Here is a 20982-nt window from a genome sequence, read left to right as displayed (position 1 = left end):
AGTTCACACATAACTTTCTTATACAATGAACTCAACTGAGATGAACATTTTAAATACTGATATTTCCTGTCACTCACCTAAGACATTTTCTTAAAGTCAAAACAAAAAAAGGGTGCATACCTTTTTTCCAAATCTCTGATTTTCTCTCTTAATGGTTCAACAATCTGGAACAAGAACAGAAATCAGTTTTAAAGCAGAAATCAGTTTTAAAGCAAGCAGGCCTTCTATTACTTTTGCCCTAGCTTAACACTGGAGGGAACAGATTTTAATAGGGCAAATGGTATACAGACAACAAGCAGAAAGTCCCCATACGGAACAGAATGATGCTTCAGTTGCAGAGGCACCGAACAGCATCAAGGCGCATGAATCCCCCCCATCCCCCCAAGGAAGGTGGGTTGACAGATATATGAATGGGCCAGAAGCAGAGTGGAAGAGAGACTAACCTCTTCGATCTTGCTTTCAAGCTTTAGTTCACTGGTTTCCTGGAGAGACCTGTTGAGTAGAAAGCTGCAAAACTGAGATCAGTTGGAAGACTCTGTGCCTTCAAGATTTGTTTGTGAACCAATTACCCGAAGGCAAATCCTACTTACAGACCCTCTGCCCATCTTGCTCAAGTATTGACCTACACTTCCAGCTCTCCCCAGCAGGGGGCACAGAAGAGGACAATGAGAGACTGAGTGAGGCAATCTCCTCAGGTCTAAGAACACTTGGGATTTTTCCCCTCAACAGATTGGTTCAATTAAACTAAATAATCTTACTTCCATGTTACACCCAACAAGAAATTTTAAGACGCAGGGTGTAGCATGTCTATAGGAGTCTGTGTTTGTCTACCGGGTTTTCTCAGGGATTTAACACAAAATTGTAGTTATTCCAAGGAAAAACAGAGTACCTTTAAAAGAGAACTGACCACCCCACCCATCCACACACAGCCGCCTTTGTTAGGGGACACACTGGCAGTGGGAATCAGATCAACACAGCCCCAGCAGCCTTGCAAGCAAAACCAACTCCACAAGAAGAGGCTGCTGGGGGTGGGGAAGCCAGCTTGTTTCTTGTGTGCAGCTTGAAGATCCCAATGCCAGCATCCCCATCAGGAAGAGCAGTTCCTCTTCCGTCTCCTGATAGCAGCAGATAGCAAAGTGGAGCAAAGGCCTCCGTAAGCGGACCAGTGCACTACTGTAGCAAACCTGCTTGTAAAATGAAAGCTTTTTACTCTTGAGCTGGTTTTTAGGTGGTGTTTTTTTTTAACCTGCTACACAAGGATCCTTAATCTTACTAGAACCCCTACTGCCTATTAAAAAATAAACTTTAGAAGACCAGATTGATAACAAATGGCTATAATCCTAGCAGTCGGGAGCCTGAGGTGGGGGAATCATGGACTTGAGGCAATCAGAGCTACACTGTAAATTCAAAGTACATTGTACAACATTGTAATACTCTGTCCCAAAACAAACAAAGCAAAATAGGAACAACAACAGAACATGTACACTCAAGCTAGAGGGTCCCACAAGACAGGAAGGAGGTCTAGACAGCCACATCTAGTACAGACAAACATCCCAAACTGAAAATCCAAGCATCTAAAATCCCAAATACTCTGAAATCTGAAACATAGTGACGCCAACAAGAAAATTCCACAGCTGACCTCAGGTGACAAGTCAGGGTCAAAACACAGGCTGACCAAGAGTATCTGTAAAGTCACTTTCAGGTATGTATGTGTAAGAAACATAAGTGAACTCCGTGTTTAAACATGGGTCCTACCCCATGTTTCATTACACATGCATAAATATTCTAAAACATGAAAAAAAACCCCTGTATAATCTGAATGTCTCTCTGGTCTCAAGCAGTTTAGAGGTAGGGAAGGCTCAAGCTGTAGCTGGCTCCTGAGGCAAAAGATTAACCACGAAAGAGCTGTGCAAAAGGCCCCACGTTCCCACGCAAGACACCCAGAATGCACTGTGCATGTGAGTAATAAAGGCTAGTATCAACTGTGCGCATCTGGCGGGGGGGACAGACGGAGGCAGGCAACACAGTGGCCATCATTTCCAGCTGAACTTCACTGGAATAAACTCTAAGATCCTTTGCCTCCTTTGAGAAGATCCATTGAAGAAATGAAGCACCTGGATGTGCAATAACATTAAGAGCTTCATCAAAAATATTCAATTAACTAATGATCAAACTGAGTTACAACCGACTCTATAAAACCCAACCACCATGCCCAAACAATTAAAAATAATTACCTCATGTTAACAAAGTTGCCCCAAACAGCTGCAAGAAAAAGGAGAAGAAAAAAAAATCAGTATTTAAATCTATAATATTCAGGGATTCTAACTGATCAAATTTCAATTTTTATATGCTTTTTAAAATTTTATATGCTTTTTTTTCACTGGAAAAAAAGAATTCACAAAGACAATAAAACATATATTGTTTTCAGGAAAATCAAGACTATAAGACGTGGAAAATAAGATTCCTATGTACATCTGCAGTTCTGGCATTTTGTCCTCAACATTCTGGTTTAAGAAAGATTCATTCCTTAAAAAAACAAAAAGCAGAAGTCAAAGAATTGCACAGCTTAAAGAAGTCGGGTTCAACCCCAGCTCTCCTCTGAGCCTGATGATACAGCGGAGCCCAGAGAAGCTGAAGAAACCATTCCTTCAGCACTTCCCTGCCTCCTCCTACAGCAGGCACTTGTCAGCCCTCTCCCTCTCTGGGCACAGGCACCTGACCAGCAGCAGGCTATCTACCAGGTGTCAGATCACAGTTACTGCTAGGAACTGCAGAGAATCGGTCCTGACCCAACAGTGACATCATAGATATCTAAACACATCAAAATGTTGAGAATTTCTAATTCAGAATCTGGTATCTGAAATGTGCCCAAATCTGAAACTCTGAGCCTTGGTCTGATACTACGACAATCAGGAAATTCCATGCCATGAAAGTCAGTTTCATGTTCAAAATTATTTGGAATATTATATAAAATTATCTTTAGACTGCAAGTATAAGAAACAAATGAACTTTGTGTTTAGAGTCAGTTCCCTTCTCAAGACAGCTCAAAGACATGCAAATACTCTTTTAAAAAACCAGTGGAGGGCCTGAAGAGATGGCTCAGTGGTTAAGAGGACTGGTTGATCTTCCAGAGGACCCAGGTTCAACTCCCAGAACCTACATGGCAGCTCACAAATGTCTGTAACTGCAGTTCCAGGGGATCTGACACAACACACATAAAATAAAATTAAGTAATTTTTAAAAAATAAAATAATAAAAACCTCTAGAATCTGAAACATGTCTGGTCCCAGTTATTCTGGACAAGGGATATGAACCTACTATGCAAAATCCCTTTAAATTGCCGAGCAGTGGACTATTTCATAGACCCCTTTGCTATGAGTCCTGACATTCTGCCCACGGTCCTCTCTGCCTCTTTCCTGTCAGCCACGGGGAATCCACACACACAGTGTGCAAATGTCCTTGCTGACAGGGTTGGACACTGAACTTGGGGAGACCTTGTTGCCATTAGATACTGAGTAGGATCAGTATCCAGAGCATCCCTCACAAGAAATCTCATTAAGAAAGGGAATATAGCTGATGCAGAAAAGACAGTTCTCTCTAAGGGGACAAGGAAAGTACTGGGAATGGGGTGGAAGGGGTGAGAGGGGGACCTGAACTAGCTCACTAGTGGGAAGCAAGAAACGGGAGAAATTAATATAGAGACAAATTAGATTATTCCTAAAATTTCTGTTATTGCCCGTTTTTTCACTCAGTCTCATTATGCAGACCTGACTGGCCTTACTAAGTAGACCAGGCTGGTGCCAGACTCACAGATCCACACACCTCTGCCTCCCAAGTACTGGGATTAAAGGTGTGCACCACCACACTCTGCTTTGCTTGGTTTGTTTTTTAAATGGCATCTTATTCTGCAGCCCAGGCCAACATGAACCTGCGGCAATCCTCAACTCTTGAGTGCTGAGATTACTGGTGTAAGCCACCAGTACCCAGATTATATTCGCTTAACAACTTTCTTACGAAAAGAATGGCACTGTGCTCATTTCTAAAACTCCCCTAAGCTAACCCCCAACCCTGATGCTATGCGGCCAATGTTCCAGAGTGATATTAACTTGAAGGAAGTCCTCGGTGGACAGGAAGCCTACTCCCCCGTGAAGGCCACTCTGCAGTTCAGGAAAACGGGCAGCTATTGTCACCACTTGTTGGTCTGGCCCACAACACTTCAATTTAGAAAATATTCAAAATAAAAAGTACAAACAGAAGGTGCCCTGAGCATATTTCAAGTATAACCAGCAAAGAAAGTTCCAGAACAATATTGCTGTACTGATTCTGCTACTGGACAGACAAGTGCTTGTCTCTAGCTCTTCTGGGTAAGTTTAGTGAACTGAAATGCTTCACCTGACCTACAGCTCTATCAGACAAGTGCCCCTGGCAAAGCTCCACGGTGTCACCATGTTTTTACACAAAGGAAGTGTCTTAGTCACTGTTCTGTAAGTGTGACACAGCACTGAGACCACAGCTGTCTTAGTCACTGTTCCATGGCTGTGAATACACACCACGGCCAAGACAACTCCGATAAGAGAAAGCATTTAACTGGGGGCTTAGTTTCAGTGGTTTAGTCCATTATCATAACGGCAGGGAGCATGGCCATGGGAGTATGGCCCCAGAGCAGTAGATGAGTTACATCCTGATCCACAAGCAGCAACAGTGAGCAAGACAGTATTGACGTGGGCTTCTGAGACCTCGAAGCCCACTCTCAGTGGCAAATCTCCTCCAATAAAGACCACACCTCCCAGTCCTTCCCAAACAGCCCCACCAACTGGGCACTAAGTATTCAAATAAATGAGCCTATGGGGGCCATTCTCATTCAAACCACCACAAGGGCTCCAAGATGGCATTTGAAATACTTGTCCAAAGGGTGGGTGGCTCTGTGTCCCTCTCTGAGCCTTTGATCACAAGGAGATCAGAAGTGACTTCTGAAGCTGGGCACAGCCAGCCTGGTGGCTCTGAGTCGCCGTGGAAGATCCTGACTAACTGGCCCCTCAGATGCTCTTTTGGGGTTCTTTTTTTCCACTGCAGAGCCCTCTCCTGCACAGGGAGGACAGTCCCTGTCCTAACTACCTGCACATATACAACGTAGATTATAATAGCAAAGAATGAACTCGGTGTGATGACTGCTTTTAAATGTCAATTTCCCACAAGTATGAGTCATCTGAGCAGAGTGTTACTTGAAGAACTGTCTTGATTGCCCTTGGCTGATGTAGGAAGGCCCATCTCAAATGCAGGCAACACCTTCAGGTAGCAGCCTAGATAAATAAGCCATGGAAGAAAGAAAATCACCTGCCATTTGATCAGTTGGCCTTGCCTCTTGCTACCAAATTAATCTACTTTGTGGCTGCTGCTGATTCTTTCTCAGATGTGTTAACCAACATCTCCTGCCTTTGAATGTGGGCTGAGGACCAGCAGCTCTCCAGGAATCCTCCAGGTCTTTGGCATAGACAGGGACTGCTGAGGCACCAGTCTTTCAAAGTAAGCAAATACCAGACTCTTGGCTTTCTCTGGTATAATGCAACTGTTGTACTATTTCCAGAGTATTGATAAAGCTCCGGTCTCTCTTCAGATTGCAGAAATCTTTGTAATGTGTAAGTGCATTCTATGGTGTGTGTGTGTTCCATGGGCTGCTCCTCTAGAGAACTCTAACTAGCAGGGATGGCAAGGAGAACTTTAAAACAGCTGATCTTGGAGCAGAACTCTCATGCTGAACTCCTATGTAAAGGCTATCCGTCTTAATGAGGACAGCAGGATGTACATGTACCTGAGTTCTGTGGAACCATCAGATGACTGGGATATGCTCTGTAGAGAAAGCTTTCCTCCACATATAAAGACGGCAAATACAGAAAAGCTGATGGTCTAAAGCCACCAGCACATTAAATGTGTCTCAATGTTGTTTAGAGATGCGGGGTGCAAACAAATCTATTTGGATGACTCAGACACCTTTGGGGAGGGCAACTCGGTTAGCCAGAAGACGAAGAGACACTCCAAGTGTCCTGGGTTATTTGAATATTGACATTGTGAACTAAAACTAAATCCCAGAACGTCACATAAGGTTCCCAGAAGGCCAACAGAAGAGCTTGCTGGGAATGGGCATTCACAGCAGATGTGGCTAGTTCCCAGAGGTGGAATTCACTGTCTGCAAATTCTCTGCCAGAGTCACTGCTGCCATCTGCAGCAAGACGCACATGGATCCTGTGTCACACTCAAAGTCCTCAGGAACTCCTCCTAACACAAACATATCCCAATCTTTACAAGTCAGAGTTTGCAGAACAACAATGAACGTGGTGAAGACAGTAGGAAGAAACGGAAAGAAAACACCTAACAACTTTTCACCTCCAAAGAGCAAAACTTCTCTGACGAGCCAGGCATGGTGAGTCATGCATATAATCACAGCACTTAGGAAGCTGAGACAGGAGGACCGTGAGTTGGTGGCCAGCCAGGCTGTAGAGCAAGTTTCTGGGCTATAGGGAGAGACTCATTCTAAAGCAAACAACGGACAGCTGACTTAGCAACTATCAAGGAAACAAGCATGAAGTGATAAGGAGTGTTACTCTCTCCAGGGCACCTCGGCTACCAACAGAGACCTGGGTACTTCAGGAAATGCAACTACACCATTTCTCTGGCGTTTGCTTGTTAAACAGATGTAGGATGACCCTAAGGACAATGTGGCAGTATTTTTTCTCAAAGAATGGAAATATACCTTCCCTGATGCTACTAAAGGAGTATTATTATCTCTTTAGATTTTCCTATAAAAATGGAGTTGTTAAAAGGAGAGCAAGAAAGGCAGAAAACTCTCCCCGGCACCCCAGCATCAGACCAGGCAAAGTTGTTAACTCTCCCCGGTACCCCAGCATCAGACCAGGCAAACTGTCCCCGGTACCCCAGCATCAGACCAGGCAAACTCTCCCCGGTACCCCAGCATCAGACCAGGCAAAGTTGTTAAAGCACTGCTCTCCTCACTGTTCTGGAACCCACAAAGCTCAGGTACCATTGGACCCCATCATTCGAGGGTGCGAACTACAGAGACAGCAGCGGAAGGCAATACTGGGGACCCTGTGCAGAGCAAGCCACGCCAGCCTGTTTGTCGGGTTGCTGCCTTAAATTTTTGAATGGTTAAGTCAGTCTTTTCATTTAGAATTCGTGGGGTCAAAGAGGGCCAGCATATGGGGAAGGGGTCTAAACCAAACGTCCAGGGGCACAATTCGCAGCTGTCCCTCCCGCCACAAATATGACACTCAGTGCGGTGTACCCTACCTGAGGAAGCACTCAGGGCTCATTTTCCACAGGGGGAGCCATCAGTGTGAGCAGACCCTATGTGACACAGTGGTTCCTGGCGGTCAGGCTAACAATGTGCCCCGGCAATCATTAAGTCATGGGGCGGGGTATGGCAGGGGGAGTCAGGGATGTGCGGAATAGGACTCTGGAGAAAGGCATGGAGAGAGGAGGGGAGGGATGTGAGTAGTGGGAGAGGGGGCTTCAGGTGGGGACTCTGAGTAGAGGGGACTGCAAGTGTAGGGCAGAGCAAAGAAGGAAGGAATGGGGGGTGCATATAGAGACCAAAGATCAGGGACCAAGAGAGATGGCTCAGGAGGTAAAACTGCTTGCCATGAAAGCTCCCGGAATCCACTTTAAAAAGCCAGATGGGGTGGCATAGAGCTATAATCCCAGCACTTGTACAGAAAACTTGACCAGAAAGCTCAAGGGCCAGCTAGCCTGAAGTATACCGCACAGCAACAGAAATTACCAGAGAGGCCATTGAAACAACATAGAATGAGAACAGACTCCTGAAAGTTACCCTCTGACCACCACACTCGGGCCAGATCGTGTATACAACCACCAAAATAAACAAATTAGAGGAAGGAGTAGGAGGTGAATATGATCAAATATATGGCATACGTGTATGAAATTCTCAAAGAATTAGTAAAAAGAATTGAAAGCAAGGCCTTGAGCTATTATTATACCCAGCAGCATCATTTTGAACAGTATGAAGGTGAAAGCAACCCGAGTACCTATGATCAGATGAACAACAGACAGAGTGATAAACACAGTAGAATATCACTTAGACTTAAGAAGGAAATTCTAATACAGGCTACACAATGTGGATGAGCCTAAGTAAAAACACTAAGCACTCACACATAGACACACACATGCACACATACATTTATGCACACATATGCATTCACATATACACATGTACACGCTCCCACACAGGCACATACACATGTGTACACACAATGTATGAATATATGAAGAAGTTTTCACTGTGGTCATATTCATATGATAGAAAGCACAATAATCAGGAGCTGGAGGGAAGGCTGGGGGAGCTATATAATTGGTCCACAGCATCAGATGGGGAAGATTAAAATATCCTGGGGACAGGTTATAAAATATACAAATATACTTGGCATTTCTGGACCATATACTTAGAAATGTTTAAAACACTGGCTGGGAGAGAAACGTGATACAGTACACATTAGCATACTCAGATTCACACACACACAAAGAGAGAGAGAGAGAGAGAGAGAGGGAACGCTAAAGTGGTAAATTTTATATTATGTGTATTTTATCATAATGTTTAAACAAAGAATAAACCTAAAAGCTAGCAAATGTCATAGGAATTTTTTAGTCCTTCTATGACACAGCACAGACTCACTGCAAGATTAAACCAGGGCAAAATATGTAACTGTCGTACACCTCAGTTTCCCCATCTATAAAACAGACCACAGCTCAACCCCCCCCCCACACCGTAGGACAGCGAGGTGACCCAGGAGGCCTCCACTCCTGCTCCAGTACCCACTGCTGCAGCTGTACTAGTGAGTGGGGATGGGGTAGAGAAGACAGGCAAGTGGAGGCCTGAAGAGGACACTGAATGCCTCACTGTGTGTGGTGATGGTGCTGGGGTCTCCTGCACCACACTCAGAACCTGGGGACGCCACCTGTAAGTAATTAAGGTGTACTGGAATAAAGAAAGGGGGGAATCAGAAATAAACTACACAATCGCAAAGGAACTAAGAGGAAAACAGCAAAGACCCCACCTTGGCAGTCTCCTTCACAGGACCCCTCAGAGTTCACGGCCATCCCAGAAGGCCTGCCTACCACTAGCTCCCATGAGCAGCCCAGGTACTGAATTCTTTCTTTTGATTAGAGCTGAGCCGCCCCCACACCTCCGATCTGCTGCTGCTGCTGCTGCTGACATAAACCAGCTGCCTGCTCACTTCTTTAAAGAAAAACACGAATGAAAGCCAGGCACCTAGAGTATTTACATCAATGAGAAGTGGCTGTTCTGTTTGCATTTTTGAAAATGCTATAAAATGCTCAAAGATACTCAGAATAGCACTGCGAGGTCTCAGCACCCTGACAACATGGTTTTTCTCCCCTAGCACATTCAGACTCCCTCTGAAAAGCAGGCTGTCTGAAGAAGGCCAAATGTTTTCTCTTGTTGTTCTACTTTACTTATTTATTTTGGTTACAGAAACTCAAAAGAGCTAAACCAGGAAGGAAGAAAAAAAAAGATCCAAGCAACAAAAAAGCGGTCAAAAGATCTGAAAGTCACTCTGAAGAGAGGTTCCATTGCCCTTCTAGCCTGCAAGGAAACTCCTGCCCCAGCAGTTTGTTTCCATGTGCTCTACACACACTGGCCTTTCTGCACAGTAAGTTTTAAGTATTTATATCCCTGGAAAGCAGAGAGCATAGATGCTTCATTTTCTAAGGGAAAGAGCAAGGCTTGTCCCAAGTTACAGCTTCCTGAAGAGGGACAGATGAAACCACTCTCTCCGAAAAGACACAGCCCTGAGTGACTGCTCCTTGCCTTGATGCTTGTCTGTTCTCTGCGGTGTTCTTAAAACTGTCACATTTGCAGAATGGAAAGACATTTTTAAAAAGCAAAGGTGGTGTGGATGTGGGCCCAGGGCACACAGAGAACCGTGACTCGTCTCAGCAACTAGACGCTTACCACGAGAGCCACGAGACTTGACAATAAACATTCCTGGACTTGTGTGAGTCACCTCAGGCAGCTGTGACCAAGTTCCAGACTCCAAGACTTACAAACAACCTAACTGTGCTCCATCCAATTTGGAGGCTAGCTGTGAGGACAAACAGGCTTTTGTCTTGTGAGAACTCACAGGTTTGTGGATGACACATTCTTAACAAGTGGTTACTTGGTAGACTTACAGACCAGCCCTCTGGGGCATTAATATTCACGAGACTACACCATGACCCAATCAGGGCTCCATTTTCTCAACATTTGAATTCCAGGCTATGGTCAGTCCACAGCGCTGACATGGAGAGCATACGCCAGGGCTAAAACCTGCCAATATGTCTACCACCAACAGGCTGCACCCACGAGAGGCACAGAGGTAGCATTTGGGGCAGAGAGGCCAACGTGAGGTTCTGCCCAAGCCCACTGATCTTCTTTCATATTCTGCTTTTTCTGACTTCAGAACTCAGTCTCCCTGTACCCTGTCTCCTGCCACTCTGGCTCAGGCTCCCCTCCACCTCCAACTCCAATACCCAAAGGTTGTCTGCTGTAGGAATTCCTACCCAGTAGCCTTTAAGTTACCCGCCCACTTGGATGTGGCCTCTTAAACTATATATGCCCATGTAAAGCACTTATCTGGCCTCTTTTCAGGCTGCTGGATTCAGTTGCTGTTCCCCATTCGAGCAGAGGACTGTGATCTTAATAAATAACCTTTTATTCTACTCAACTCTGAGCTAGTGTGGCTTCTTTCTTTTAGTGTCTTTCTTCAGTGGTCTATCAGCTGAATGTTGTTCTTGTTCCTTCAGATTCGGATGGCCTGTTTCTTGAGGTACTTGCCACTCTATCTTGAACAAGTTGTAAGGAATGGCACGAGAAACAGGAAAGTGCTGACAACAGAGACCCTAAGCCCTGGTTCTGATAGAGAACATGTGGACTTTTCCCACACCAGGAACCCAGTCACCAAATCTCTACACGCCAGTCTGGGTTCCCAACAAATACACTCACTCTGCCAGCAAGATCTCCCAGGCAAACGGCTTTATACCATGGAGCTGTTTCCACCTGAGAGACCAACTGCACAGCTGGAATTCCTGTGGTTCGCCCACTCCCCACTGCCCACTCAGTGCTGGACTAGATACAGCACTTGAGGACAATGCTTAGAATTCCTAGTTAGTCTGTTTAGAGAGGATGTAACCGGAAACAGTCAAATGAAGCACCAGAATAGGCCAAGGTCAGAATTAGGATAGCAGCCATGCCCTTCCAATAGCTTCACCAACCCAATCTCACTGTACCAAGGTCTGTGGCCAGAACCCCAAGGTCCAGGGAGTCGGGCTGACACTTCCAGTTTGATGGCATCTCCTTGTGACAGCCTGGGGCCCAGACTAACCCAGCTCCCTGGCATAAACTTGAGTATTTTAAGAAGGGGCAGAAGACATTCCCATCACTCAGAATATTACAAGGGTTTAGGACAACTGTATCAAGAACCCAGAGCAAAAACTAATTTAACCTTGTATTCTATTGAACCAGGCTTGAGACACTGTCATTTCCAACGTACTCCCAATAAATGAGAGGAAGGTATATGAAAAACTCAACAGAAAAAAAGACATACCAGCAGTTTCAAACATTGGAGGGATGCTCAGCCACTCAAAAGGAGAAGTAAGAAAGTAGGGAAGTACAGATTAAACTGTAGGGATAGTGTTAGGTTGTGATTGATCACAGACCTACTGCTGCGAAGAGACACCATGGCCAAAGCAACTCATAAAAGGAATAATGTAACTGGAAGCTTAACAGTTTGAAAGGGTGACTCCATGATCATCACGGTGGGGAGCAGGGCGGCAGACAGGCAGACATGGCACTGAAAGCAGTAACTGCTAAGAGCTTACACCTGATCCCCAAGTAGGAGGCACAGGGAGCAATCTTGGGCTTTTGAAACCTCAAAGTCTACCCCCAGCAAAACACCTCCTCCTCCAACACTGCCACAACTTCTAATCCTTCCCCAAACAGTCCCACCATCTTAGAGACCAAGCATTCAAATAAATAAGCCTACAGAGGCCATTCTCATTCAAACACCTTAGGTGACTAGCCCACCATTGACGCAGCATTCCTGCAGGCCAACAAGAGACCAACCGAAGAAAGTCTGAGCCCTATCTCTGGCTCTTGGAAAAGACACTGCCTTCCAAACTGCCTCCAAATTACATATTACAAAGACACTGTTGCTTGCCCGTCAATCACCTGGCCAGACGGCCACCCGTTTGTTCATGAAAGCTGACAATGATAACTAACCCTTGAATGAGATATATGCACACATACACCCCAGAGCACTCCCCTCCACATAGGAGCTCACTCAGACTCACTGCTGAGCCCTCTACACCACAAGCTTGGCAGAGTTCTACCTCAAGTGTAGTTTTCCCCCCTCTCTGATTTTTGAATACTGGCCAGAACCCTAAGCTTGCAGCAGGGACAGTCTGGGCACTCGCATTGCTGCTGAAGACCCTGCCCCTGCCTCCTCACTCTCTCAAGCCGCTTCACTGTTTTCTACACTCTAACTCATAAACTGTGACTCTCTTTCCTTCCACAGCCCTCTGCTGCATGAGTCCTCTTCTCTAGCCCTTCTTCCCAGCAGCCGTGGGGATTTACAGCTCGCCTGCCCTGTTGTTTTCCTCTCTCTGATAACATGGTCCTTGGGTTTCTGGTGTGGGAGGTCCTTTCTGTACTTGTTGCTTTTATTGGTTAATGAATAAAGAAACTGCCTTGGCCTGTTGATAGGGCAGAAGTTAGGTAGGCAGAGAGATGGAACTGAATGCTGGGAGAAAGAAAGGCAGAGTCAGAGAAACGTCATGGAACCACTGCCAGAGATAGGCAATACACAAATTCATGGAAATGGGTTAAATTATTATGTAAGAGTTAGTCAATAAGAGGCTAGAGCTAATTGGCCAAGCAGTGATTTAATTAATACAGTTTCTGTATGATTATTTCAGGTCTAAGTGCCCGGGAACCAACAAACAGCCTCCTCCAAGAAGTTTCTTCTTCTTTTTTTCTTGTTTTATTTATCGAGACAGGGTTTCTCTGTAGCTTTGGAGCCTGTCCTGGAGCTAGCTCTTGTAGACCAGGCTGGCCTCGAACTCAGAGATCCACCTGCCTCTGCCCCACGAGTGCTGAGATTAAAGGTGTGTGCCACCACCGCCTGGCCTAGTCCTCGAGTTTCTTTGCGTGTCTGTTTTTATGTACTTCTGTCGATGAAACTAAGAGCCCACAAAAGGGGACCCAACTTCCCTTTTCTCACATGTGTACAAAATAAACATTTGCAAATACATTCTTTAGAGGGGGCACATGTCATGATGCTGATGGAAGCCTGTATAGAAGTCTATCCTCTGCAGGGGTGTCTGGAAAGCATCCCCTCCCCATGGGATACTGCTCAGAGGATCACTATACCGCAAGAAAAAAGGGTGGCTTCCACAAACCCTCACACTTCTCAACAAGATGGCATGCATACCGACGCACAAGTGTCTGTATTTGCACAGAGAATGGAAAAGCAAGCTAGTGATGGGAACTTGATGGTGAGGCAGCAGAAAGAGAATTCTGGTAGTCCTTTTCTGTCCCATGTGCAAGGCTGACACACGGTTAACACTCGTCCCAAACCAAAAACGCCAGCTCATGCTGGCCGAGCAGCACAGTGCCTTATCTACTGTGAGCATGAGCAGCTTCCCCTCAGGATCCAGAGTGTGGGTGCCACAGGGCTCTGTTTTGCTTTGCCGCTGCCTAACAACACTTGAGAATTCTAGTGGATATTACTAGCCTGGAAAAGGACCCAAATTCAAAAATTTGAAGTCTGGTTGCTAGCGAATTTGAACAGTTTTAGCAACACTATAAAGCTGAGAATTTATCACTGAAACATCATTAGTGTTTTACCTGTAGACAGATCAAATGAGTTAAACTGCTGATGTTGGCCACAAGACTTTCACTGTGGGCAAAAGGAAATGACAGTGTGAAACAGGGGAGGGAGGGAGAGAGGTTGGAGGGAGGAAGCCAGCCATGCTGAAATTTATATTGGAATTATTTCCCAGCTGTGCAGAGTGACAGACTGAGGACAACGATGGCCATCAGGGAAGCACAGGGCTGCGGCTCCACTGGGAGGAGCAGGGATCCTTGGAGAGATGGGTCATCCTAGATTCAGAACACAGGAAGAACAAGAGGAGCCCAGAGCATGGAGAAGCCACAAGCGTTCAAAGACAATGCATGAGTACACAGTGCTCTTAGAAAGAGACCATAATAAAGATGACTAAAAGAAAGCTCACAAATGTATCTTGCTCTGACTGCTAGAACTTGCATAAACTTCCCACAGATGTAATTAAGCATCTCAAGACAAAACGATCATTCCAGATTATCCAGGTGTGTCCTAAAACCAGCGATAAATGTCCTCCTAGAAAACACCATGAAGATTCTACAGCTGGAAGATGAGGAAGCCATGTGATCACAGAGGCAGAGACTGGTTGAGTGATGCAGACACAAGCCAGGACACCTGGAGCTCTGAGAGCTGGAGGAGGAAGCTCAGGCTTGACAACTCTGATGTCAGAATACATTTGTCTTATTCTAAAGCCCACGCACTTGGGCAACAGCAGTACCCACCAGAAACTAATACAGAGAATGAGAAAAAAGGGAAGAATGGAGAGTTCTTTTCAGATAACAGTAAGAGCAGATGGATTAACTGAATGGATAACAGAGTTCTTTTTCGATAACAGGAAGAGCAGATGGATTAACTAAATTAGAAAAATCACCACCTATAATCCCCCCCCCCCCCCACACACACACAGAAATACTGCACCAGGCAGGAGAAGCAGATATATCAAGTCTCAAGAATCACTCTAGAATTATGCTTGGGACATGCACTTGTAAGAGAAGCAATGTGACAGCTAGTCCTTCCAGTCCATCAGGTTTGGCATCACTAACAGAAGAACCAACTCAACATTACTTGTCTCCTGATGTGATATCAGTTAGCAAGCATTAATTATGAAAATTGGTTTTGATGCTAGACAACCACAATGCCACTGAATTATATCCCAAGTCTGTAATAGAACGTACGCCCAAATTTAATAACAATGAAGCAATCAGATAAACCCAAAATGGGAATGTTGTGAAGGTAGCTTTACATTTCAAAAAATATCATGAAAAATATGTATGTATATGTACATGCATGTGTGTGAATAAGGCTATTCAATCAAGAAATTTATGAGATATGGCACCCAAATGAAATACAATATGTACATCTTTGCTGGATTCTATATTTAAAAAAAAATAAAAACAGACTGAGGAAATGGCTCAGTGGGCAAAGTACTTGCCACACAAGAATGAAGGCCTGGGTTTGAACCCCCCAGCACCAATGAAAATATCTTACACAGCAGTGCAGGTCTGCATAATCCCAACACTAGGGAGAGAGAGACAGGAGGATCTGTGGGCTTGCTGCCCAGCCAGTTTAGCCCTATCCGGTGAGCTTCAGGTTCAGTGAGAGACGAGTCTCAAAATCAAGATGGAGAGAAACTGAATAGCTCCATCACCATACAAGGGCTAATTGCCAAGCCAGAGGAAGAGAAACCCACAGCAACAACTTAGCTTGCTTTCACAACAGAACACTAGCCCAAAGGTGAGGATCGGCATGCCTGTTCTGTCCCCAGCAGGCTGTGAACACAACCATTATTCAAGGTCACCAAGCAGAGAGAAGGTGACACCAAAGAAGGGACAGTAGACTGGACACAGTGGTAACTAGGTGCACAGGGCAGAGCCTGACATTTTCCAGAAACAGTAGGACTGGCTTTACGCTTCTCAAACACTACAAGTTGGGAAGGAATGGAAAATGCTTCCAAAATCCTGAAAAGATGCTTTTCTGGGATTCTACCTTCATTCAATCCCTAAACATGAATGGAGAAAAGGCACTGTGGATAAAGTGTCAAAGTGCCCGAAGGTAGGCAGAGCCACACAGATTTTGAAGCTGGCAGCCCATCCCCAGCCACATCTCTGGAAGGTACCAACACAAGAATATCATAATACTTACAAGCAGCCTAGGCAAAGACAACTGGGAAAAAAAGAAAAGAAAAAACACGTTGGATCAATCGCAATACAGACAGAGAAAATACATTTAAAAGGGGCAGGGGAGATAACCAAGAACAAAAACACAGGGCATGGCTCCCATCCAGCAGCATTTAGTTGGGCATGTAAACACCAAATGATCTCAAATACACCGTGTGGACATGAGGATGCGGTCAGCCAGAGCATGGCGAAGGGGAAAAGAAAGCACACACCTGATCAATTTCCAAAGAAGTCAGAGTTACAGTCCATCTGAAAAGTCAAGAACTGTTAGATTCAGAAGGAGAACGAGGCCAAAATGATCATAATCATGAGCCTGGTGGTAAGTGCTGGGGACTGGTGGCAGAGGAAACTGTTGAATAACACACCGTGCAGAGGTTATTTGACCACAGACCTTGCAAAGACTCATCAAGTCTTCTTCCATTCTATCCAGGTTGAAAACCAAAAGCACCACTGGTAAGCATTATGAACCTCTGCCAGCTACATGGAAGGTTGTAGTCAAATTCAACTCATTCCCTTGGGCTCTTTCAATGTACAGTCTTAAGTACCACAGGGGCTGAGGCAAAGGCAAGGGAAACTTTGTGCAGATAAAAACATCTATTTGCATGAAAAAGAAGTGTGACACTGGAGTCTGTCTAGGTAACACACACCCACAGCCCTGACACAGAAGGTACAGGAGAGGGAGGACAGCAGGTCAGCCACAACAGGCACAAAGGCTGGGGGAGAAAGACTATTTTTCGAAAGCAGACTGAAGGTGAAGGTGCCATAATTGGGACCACATAGGTGGTTGTGATGTTCTATTGTAACGGGGCAGGATTATTAATGAGGAGTGAGATTAGGAATCACAGGCTCACCAGAACTAGATGATAAATCTTCACTGCTGAAGACAACACACTTTGGCGGCAGGACATAGGGAAATAAAGCTGAAACCAATATGAAAATGTGCTCCCTGCTGACTAGCTTTCATTCTGACAAAAGGCCACTGGGGGTGACAAAAGGCCACTGGGGGTGAAAGGTCACAGATGGCATCCTCGCAGTAACTCTCATGCTAAAATACCAACCTTCCAGCGGAGATGTGCCCTGTGTGGCAATGATGTCACGAAAGTTAGAGAGCAACCAACTGCTTTGGATCGATCTGAAGTCAGACCCACAAGCATTTCAGACCAAGAGCTATAAAGCTGGTTAAAAGCCCATGGCTCAGAAGGTTGCATGCCCCAGGGCCCAACCAAATACTGCTGTTCTGTTCTGCTAAAGAAGAGACCTGATCAAAGCACTGACATCAGTGTCTATCCTAAACAAGGCATCATAGAACTCTTCCACCAACACTAAAGGAACTTCTTAAAAAACAGGAGGAAAGAGCAAACCGAAGGCCTAGAAGATGGGAAGGAGTGTTGTGAAATGCTATCTTTCGCGACACAACCACTGTACCCATGAACTCATTGCTACCATGGTTACCTACACAAGATCAAGTCAACAAGGATGGGTCAACATTCTAGCAGGCAGCACTGACTGGACTTAGTGCATTGCTAACAACAAAAAAGAAGACATAACAGGGTTGGGGTATCTAGGAGAGAGGGGGTATATATGATCAGGATATATTGTTCATATGTGTGAAACTGCCAAAGAACAGATAAAAGGTATTCAAGTTAAACAGAACTCACAGGTGCTGCCATGGAATACATTTCCAGCATCCTCCAATAGGACTAATCAGAAGCCCTGTAACATTCCCGGCAAAGCAACTCTGATTTACCAGTACCACTCATTATTAATACGGTCTCCGACCTAGCCTTTAAATCCTCATAGGTAAACTCGGCACCCATTCTCTGAGCAGGTCCAAGACCTCGCTGGCCACCAGCTCTAGCCTGTCTGAGTAGCTTCCTCATTGTGCTGCCATTCCACACTCCCAGAACACTGCTCTTCCCCGTGTATTACCAGACTACTGTTTGCTCTTCCGTGCCACAGGACCTCCGCAAGCGCTGCTTTTTCTGGAAAGCACCCTGTCCTGTTAGCTCCTAGGTATCCTTCATTCTCAGCTCACATCCTGGCTTCTCAGGGAAACCAACGTCCTTGACTACTCTCTCTTGGGCATCCCTGCCATAAACACCGAGCATTCTCCTGTCACATCAGTTTGCAAACTTTACCTTATTTGCAGGAGTACTGGATCCATGCCCTTCCCTCTCCTGGCAAATGGTTTTCCAGGCAGGATCTCCCTCGGAAGGACTTCTGCATTGCTGAGAATCTAAGGCGTCAGGGTCAAACCAAACCAACCAACCAAACCAAACAAACAAAAAAAGATTCTCTAAAACCACATCAAAAGCATCTTAGAAAAAAAAAAAGATATTAGAAATGGAAAAGTTCCAGGCGCATCCCAGACCCATCAAATATAAAACACATTGTTTTAAAACCCCGCTGGGTGACTCTGATGCACTCAAGTGTGAGAATCCTGTGCTTGAACTACTGGGTCCAGGTTCTGTACCCACAAAGGAAAAGCTCGATGCTGGGGCACACCATGCTGTGCCTGGCTGCCACCTTCAACAACTGCCAAAGTTCAAGACTGAGTGAGATGGGCTGGAGGAATGAACGGCTGTTAAAAGCTCTTGCTATGTCTCTAAAAATTCTCTACTTATTAATTCTAAACACCGATGCCTACCTTAGAAGCCCTCTGTAAGAAAATCAACACCGAAACTGCTGTCCAAGGACTGAGATCTAGTTCCAGATCAAGGCCTTTTAGGGACTAGAATGAATCTTGACTCAGATGAATAAAGGTGCTCATCTTTCATGCTCTTAATTTTCTCACCCATAAAATGGTAATAATAATGGTATTACCCACATCTTAAGGTACGTGAAATAACCAAGTGTGGCAGCTGATGAGTCATACCTACACACAGTTAAGCACTCGGCTAACTCAGGCATTGCTATTATCACAGTAATAATTACTCAGCTGTAAGGGGTATTTCTCGTGAATATGAGTTCTTTTCGACACAGGTCCTCACACTTGAGGCTAGTTCTTCCCTGCAGAAACCAACCCAGACCTAAAACTTCTCCTAGCAACCAGAAGCCTTTCCAGAGCGTCCTGGCTCCTCCTCCTGGCTCAGCTGAGCAGTAGCAGGCAGGCTGCATCCTACTAGCCCCTTCAAGCCATCAGCTAAACTCACTTTCCCAAGTGTCTACTCACCTGGGAATAGAGTCTCGAAACTCAATCACTTAGAAGGGCTTTTTTTTCCCCTTTGAGTATGTCTGCCAGGGTGGCCAAGATTTAGAAGGCACTCACTCTGAGAGCTATTTTTAGCTCAATTTTGGCACTCGGTAAAGTATTAATAGCAGCTATTCTATCCCCACCGCACAGTTCAACAACAACAAAATAAAATAAAATAGGACTTTGCCTCCTCTGAGAAGCGGAGGGTCCCTCACCTGCCTGCGCAGTGGCTTTACCCCATCTCCAGATAGCCAGACTGTGAGGACTCAAATGACACATGCCCCGCCCGGTCCTCTATGGTGTGCCTCCTTCCCGGGCTTGGCCCTAGTCCCGCCACGCCGCCGGAGGAGTACCGGGGCAGACGGTAGTGGGGGAGACGGGGGAGCTGAACACCGGAGCATGGCAACACAGGACATCCACGGGGGATGGCAACACTCGGCTCCCCCCAGAGTTAAATGCTGAGTAATTTTCCTGCGGAGCAAACAGAGTAGGGATCCTGCCAATGGCTACAGTATTTTTATCCTTCTTAACCAGCACCGTCCCCAAGGGTGTCCCCGAGCGGCACTCTCCAGGATCACTAGCAGGGACCAAGCGGGTTCGGTTCCCCAGACGCCATGGACACGGTGGCCAGTACAAGCTGCCAGAGAGCAATGAGGTCGGTCGAGCCCGCCGTATCGTGTCTACGGTTCAGGGAACAAGACCACCGCGTCCGGGGCAAGGGCCCCTCCACCGGCCACCAGGTCGGACGCCGGGCCTACGCGGAGGCGGGCTGCAAGCAAAGCAGCAGCGGCTCCACTGCACAAGTTCAGCCTCGTGGAAGCGGGAGACCAGACTCCCGGCCCTACACAGCCCGCCACTCGGCCGCAGAGCCCGCTCCCCGCCGCCGCGCGGGAATGAATGGGCTCCCGCCCACAGCGCGTGCACTCACAGGCGGCGTAGGCGAGCAGAGCGATGGCCAGCAGCAGCTTCATCCTCCTGCGGTTGACTGAAGAGACCAGGCGCAGCAGCCCCTTGCTCACCATGCCCGGGAACCGCACGGGTCCAGGGCCTGCCGCGCCGGCCAGCCGCTGCACAATGCGCGGCGGCCCGAGCCCCGCCCCCGCGCGCCCGCCCCGCCCCCGCGCGCTCCGCTTCCTGCCGGCCCAGCCACTGCGCTCGCGCGGCTCCGTCCCGGCCTCCGGCCCCGCCCACAACCACGCCCCGCCCTCCTCCTCCACCTCTCCCGCAGGCGCAGTGCGGTGCCTGAGCCTTCTGAGACAGTGTCAATCAAGACGGGAAGGGCGGGCGCAGCGGGTAGTGCGGAGCGCGCATGCGCAGGCTGGTGTGTTTGCCAGCACTCGTCCTCCGGCTAGTGTTAAACCGTTGGCACACACCGGTTGCGGAAGTGCGACCGCCGCCGCCCTCAGGACATTTGCGTGTCCTGTGCCGCCGGCAAGGCTGTCCAAGCTGAAGAGCTGGCTTGTTGTACGTAGTTGGTGGGTCTGTAAATGAGTAGTTGCGTTTCTGTGAATGCGGTGCCCAGGAAGTTGCCCGGCCTTCCCAGCTGTTGTTTTTGCTTAAGTTGCAACAGGGCAGGAAAGTGATAAATCCCAAACACTACCAGTGAATCCGCAATACTTTATTTAGCATCGACCGCAGTTCCTTTCTTTTAAAGATAAAACGCATATTATCATAAAGGTGTTGCTAA

The 20982-nt window shown here is 46.5% G+C and overlaps 1 protein-coding gene across 3 annotated transcripts in view; it reads right to left on the bottom strand.

Moving 5' to 3' along the window:
* The window catches only part of Uxs1 (UDP-glucuronate decarboxylase 1), a 69437-nt gene extending 49026 nt beyond the window's left edge, over window positions 1–20411 (bottom strand). The window contains exons 1-4 of one of the 3 annotated variants that reach the window (XM_041656253.1): window positions 20224–20411; window positions 2235–2262; window positions 444–507; window positions 121–164 (exon numbers count right to left, since the gene is read on the bottom strand). In XM_041656253.1, the coding sequence (XP_041512187.1) occupies window positions 121–164; window positions 444–507; window positions 2235–2262; window positions 20224–20317 (230 nt within the window). In that variant the 5' untranslated portion in view covers window positions 20318–20411. Of the gene's footprint in view, window positions 1–120; window positions 165–443; window positions 508–2234; window positions 2263–20223 lie in introns of those variants that run through there. The other 2 variants (XM_041656254.1, XM_041656255.1) reach the window with 2 other exon arrangements.
* Between the last annotated feature and the right edge of the window lie 571 nt (window positions 20412–20982).

The sequence above is a fragment of the Microtus oregoni genome, unplaced genomic scaffold, assembly GCF_018167655.1.
Source record: "Microtus oregoni isolate MIOR12 unplaced genomic scaffold, Mior012 000007F_ref0000211, whole genome shotgun sequence".
NCBI classification, from domain to species: domain Eukaryota; kingdom Metazoa; phylum Chordata; class Mammalia; order Rodentia; family Cricetidae; genus Microtus; species Microtus oregoni.
The sequence above is the reverse complement of the archived record's forward strand: the minus strand, read 5'-3'. Positions and strand labels throughout refer to the sequence as shown.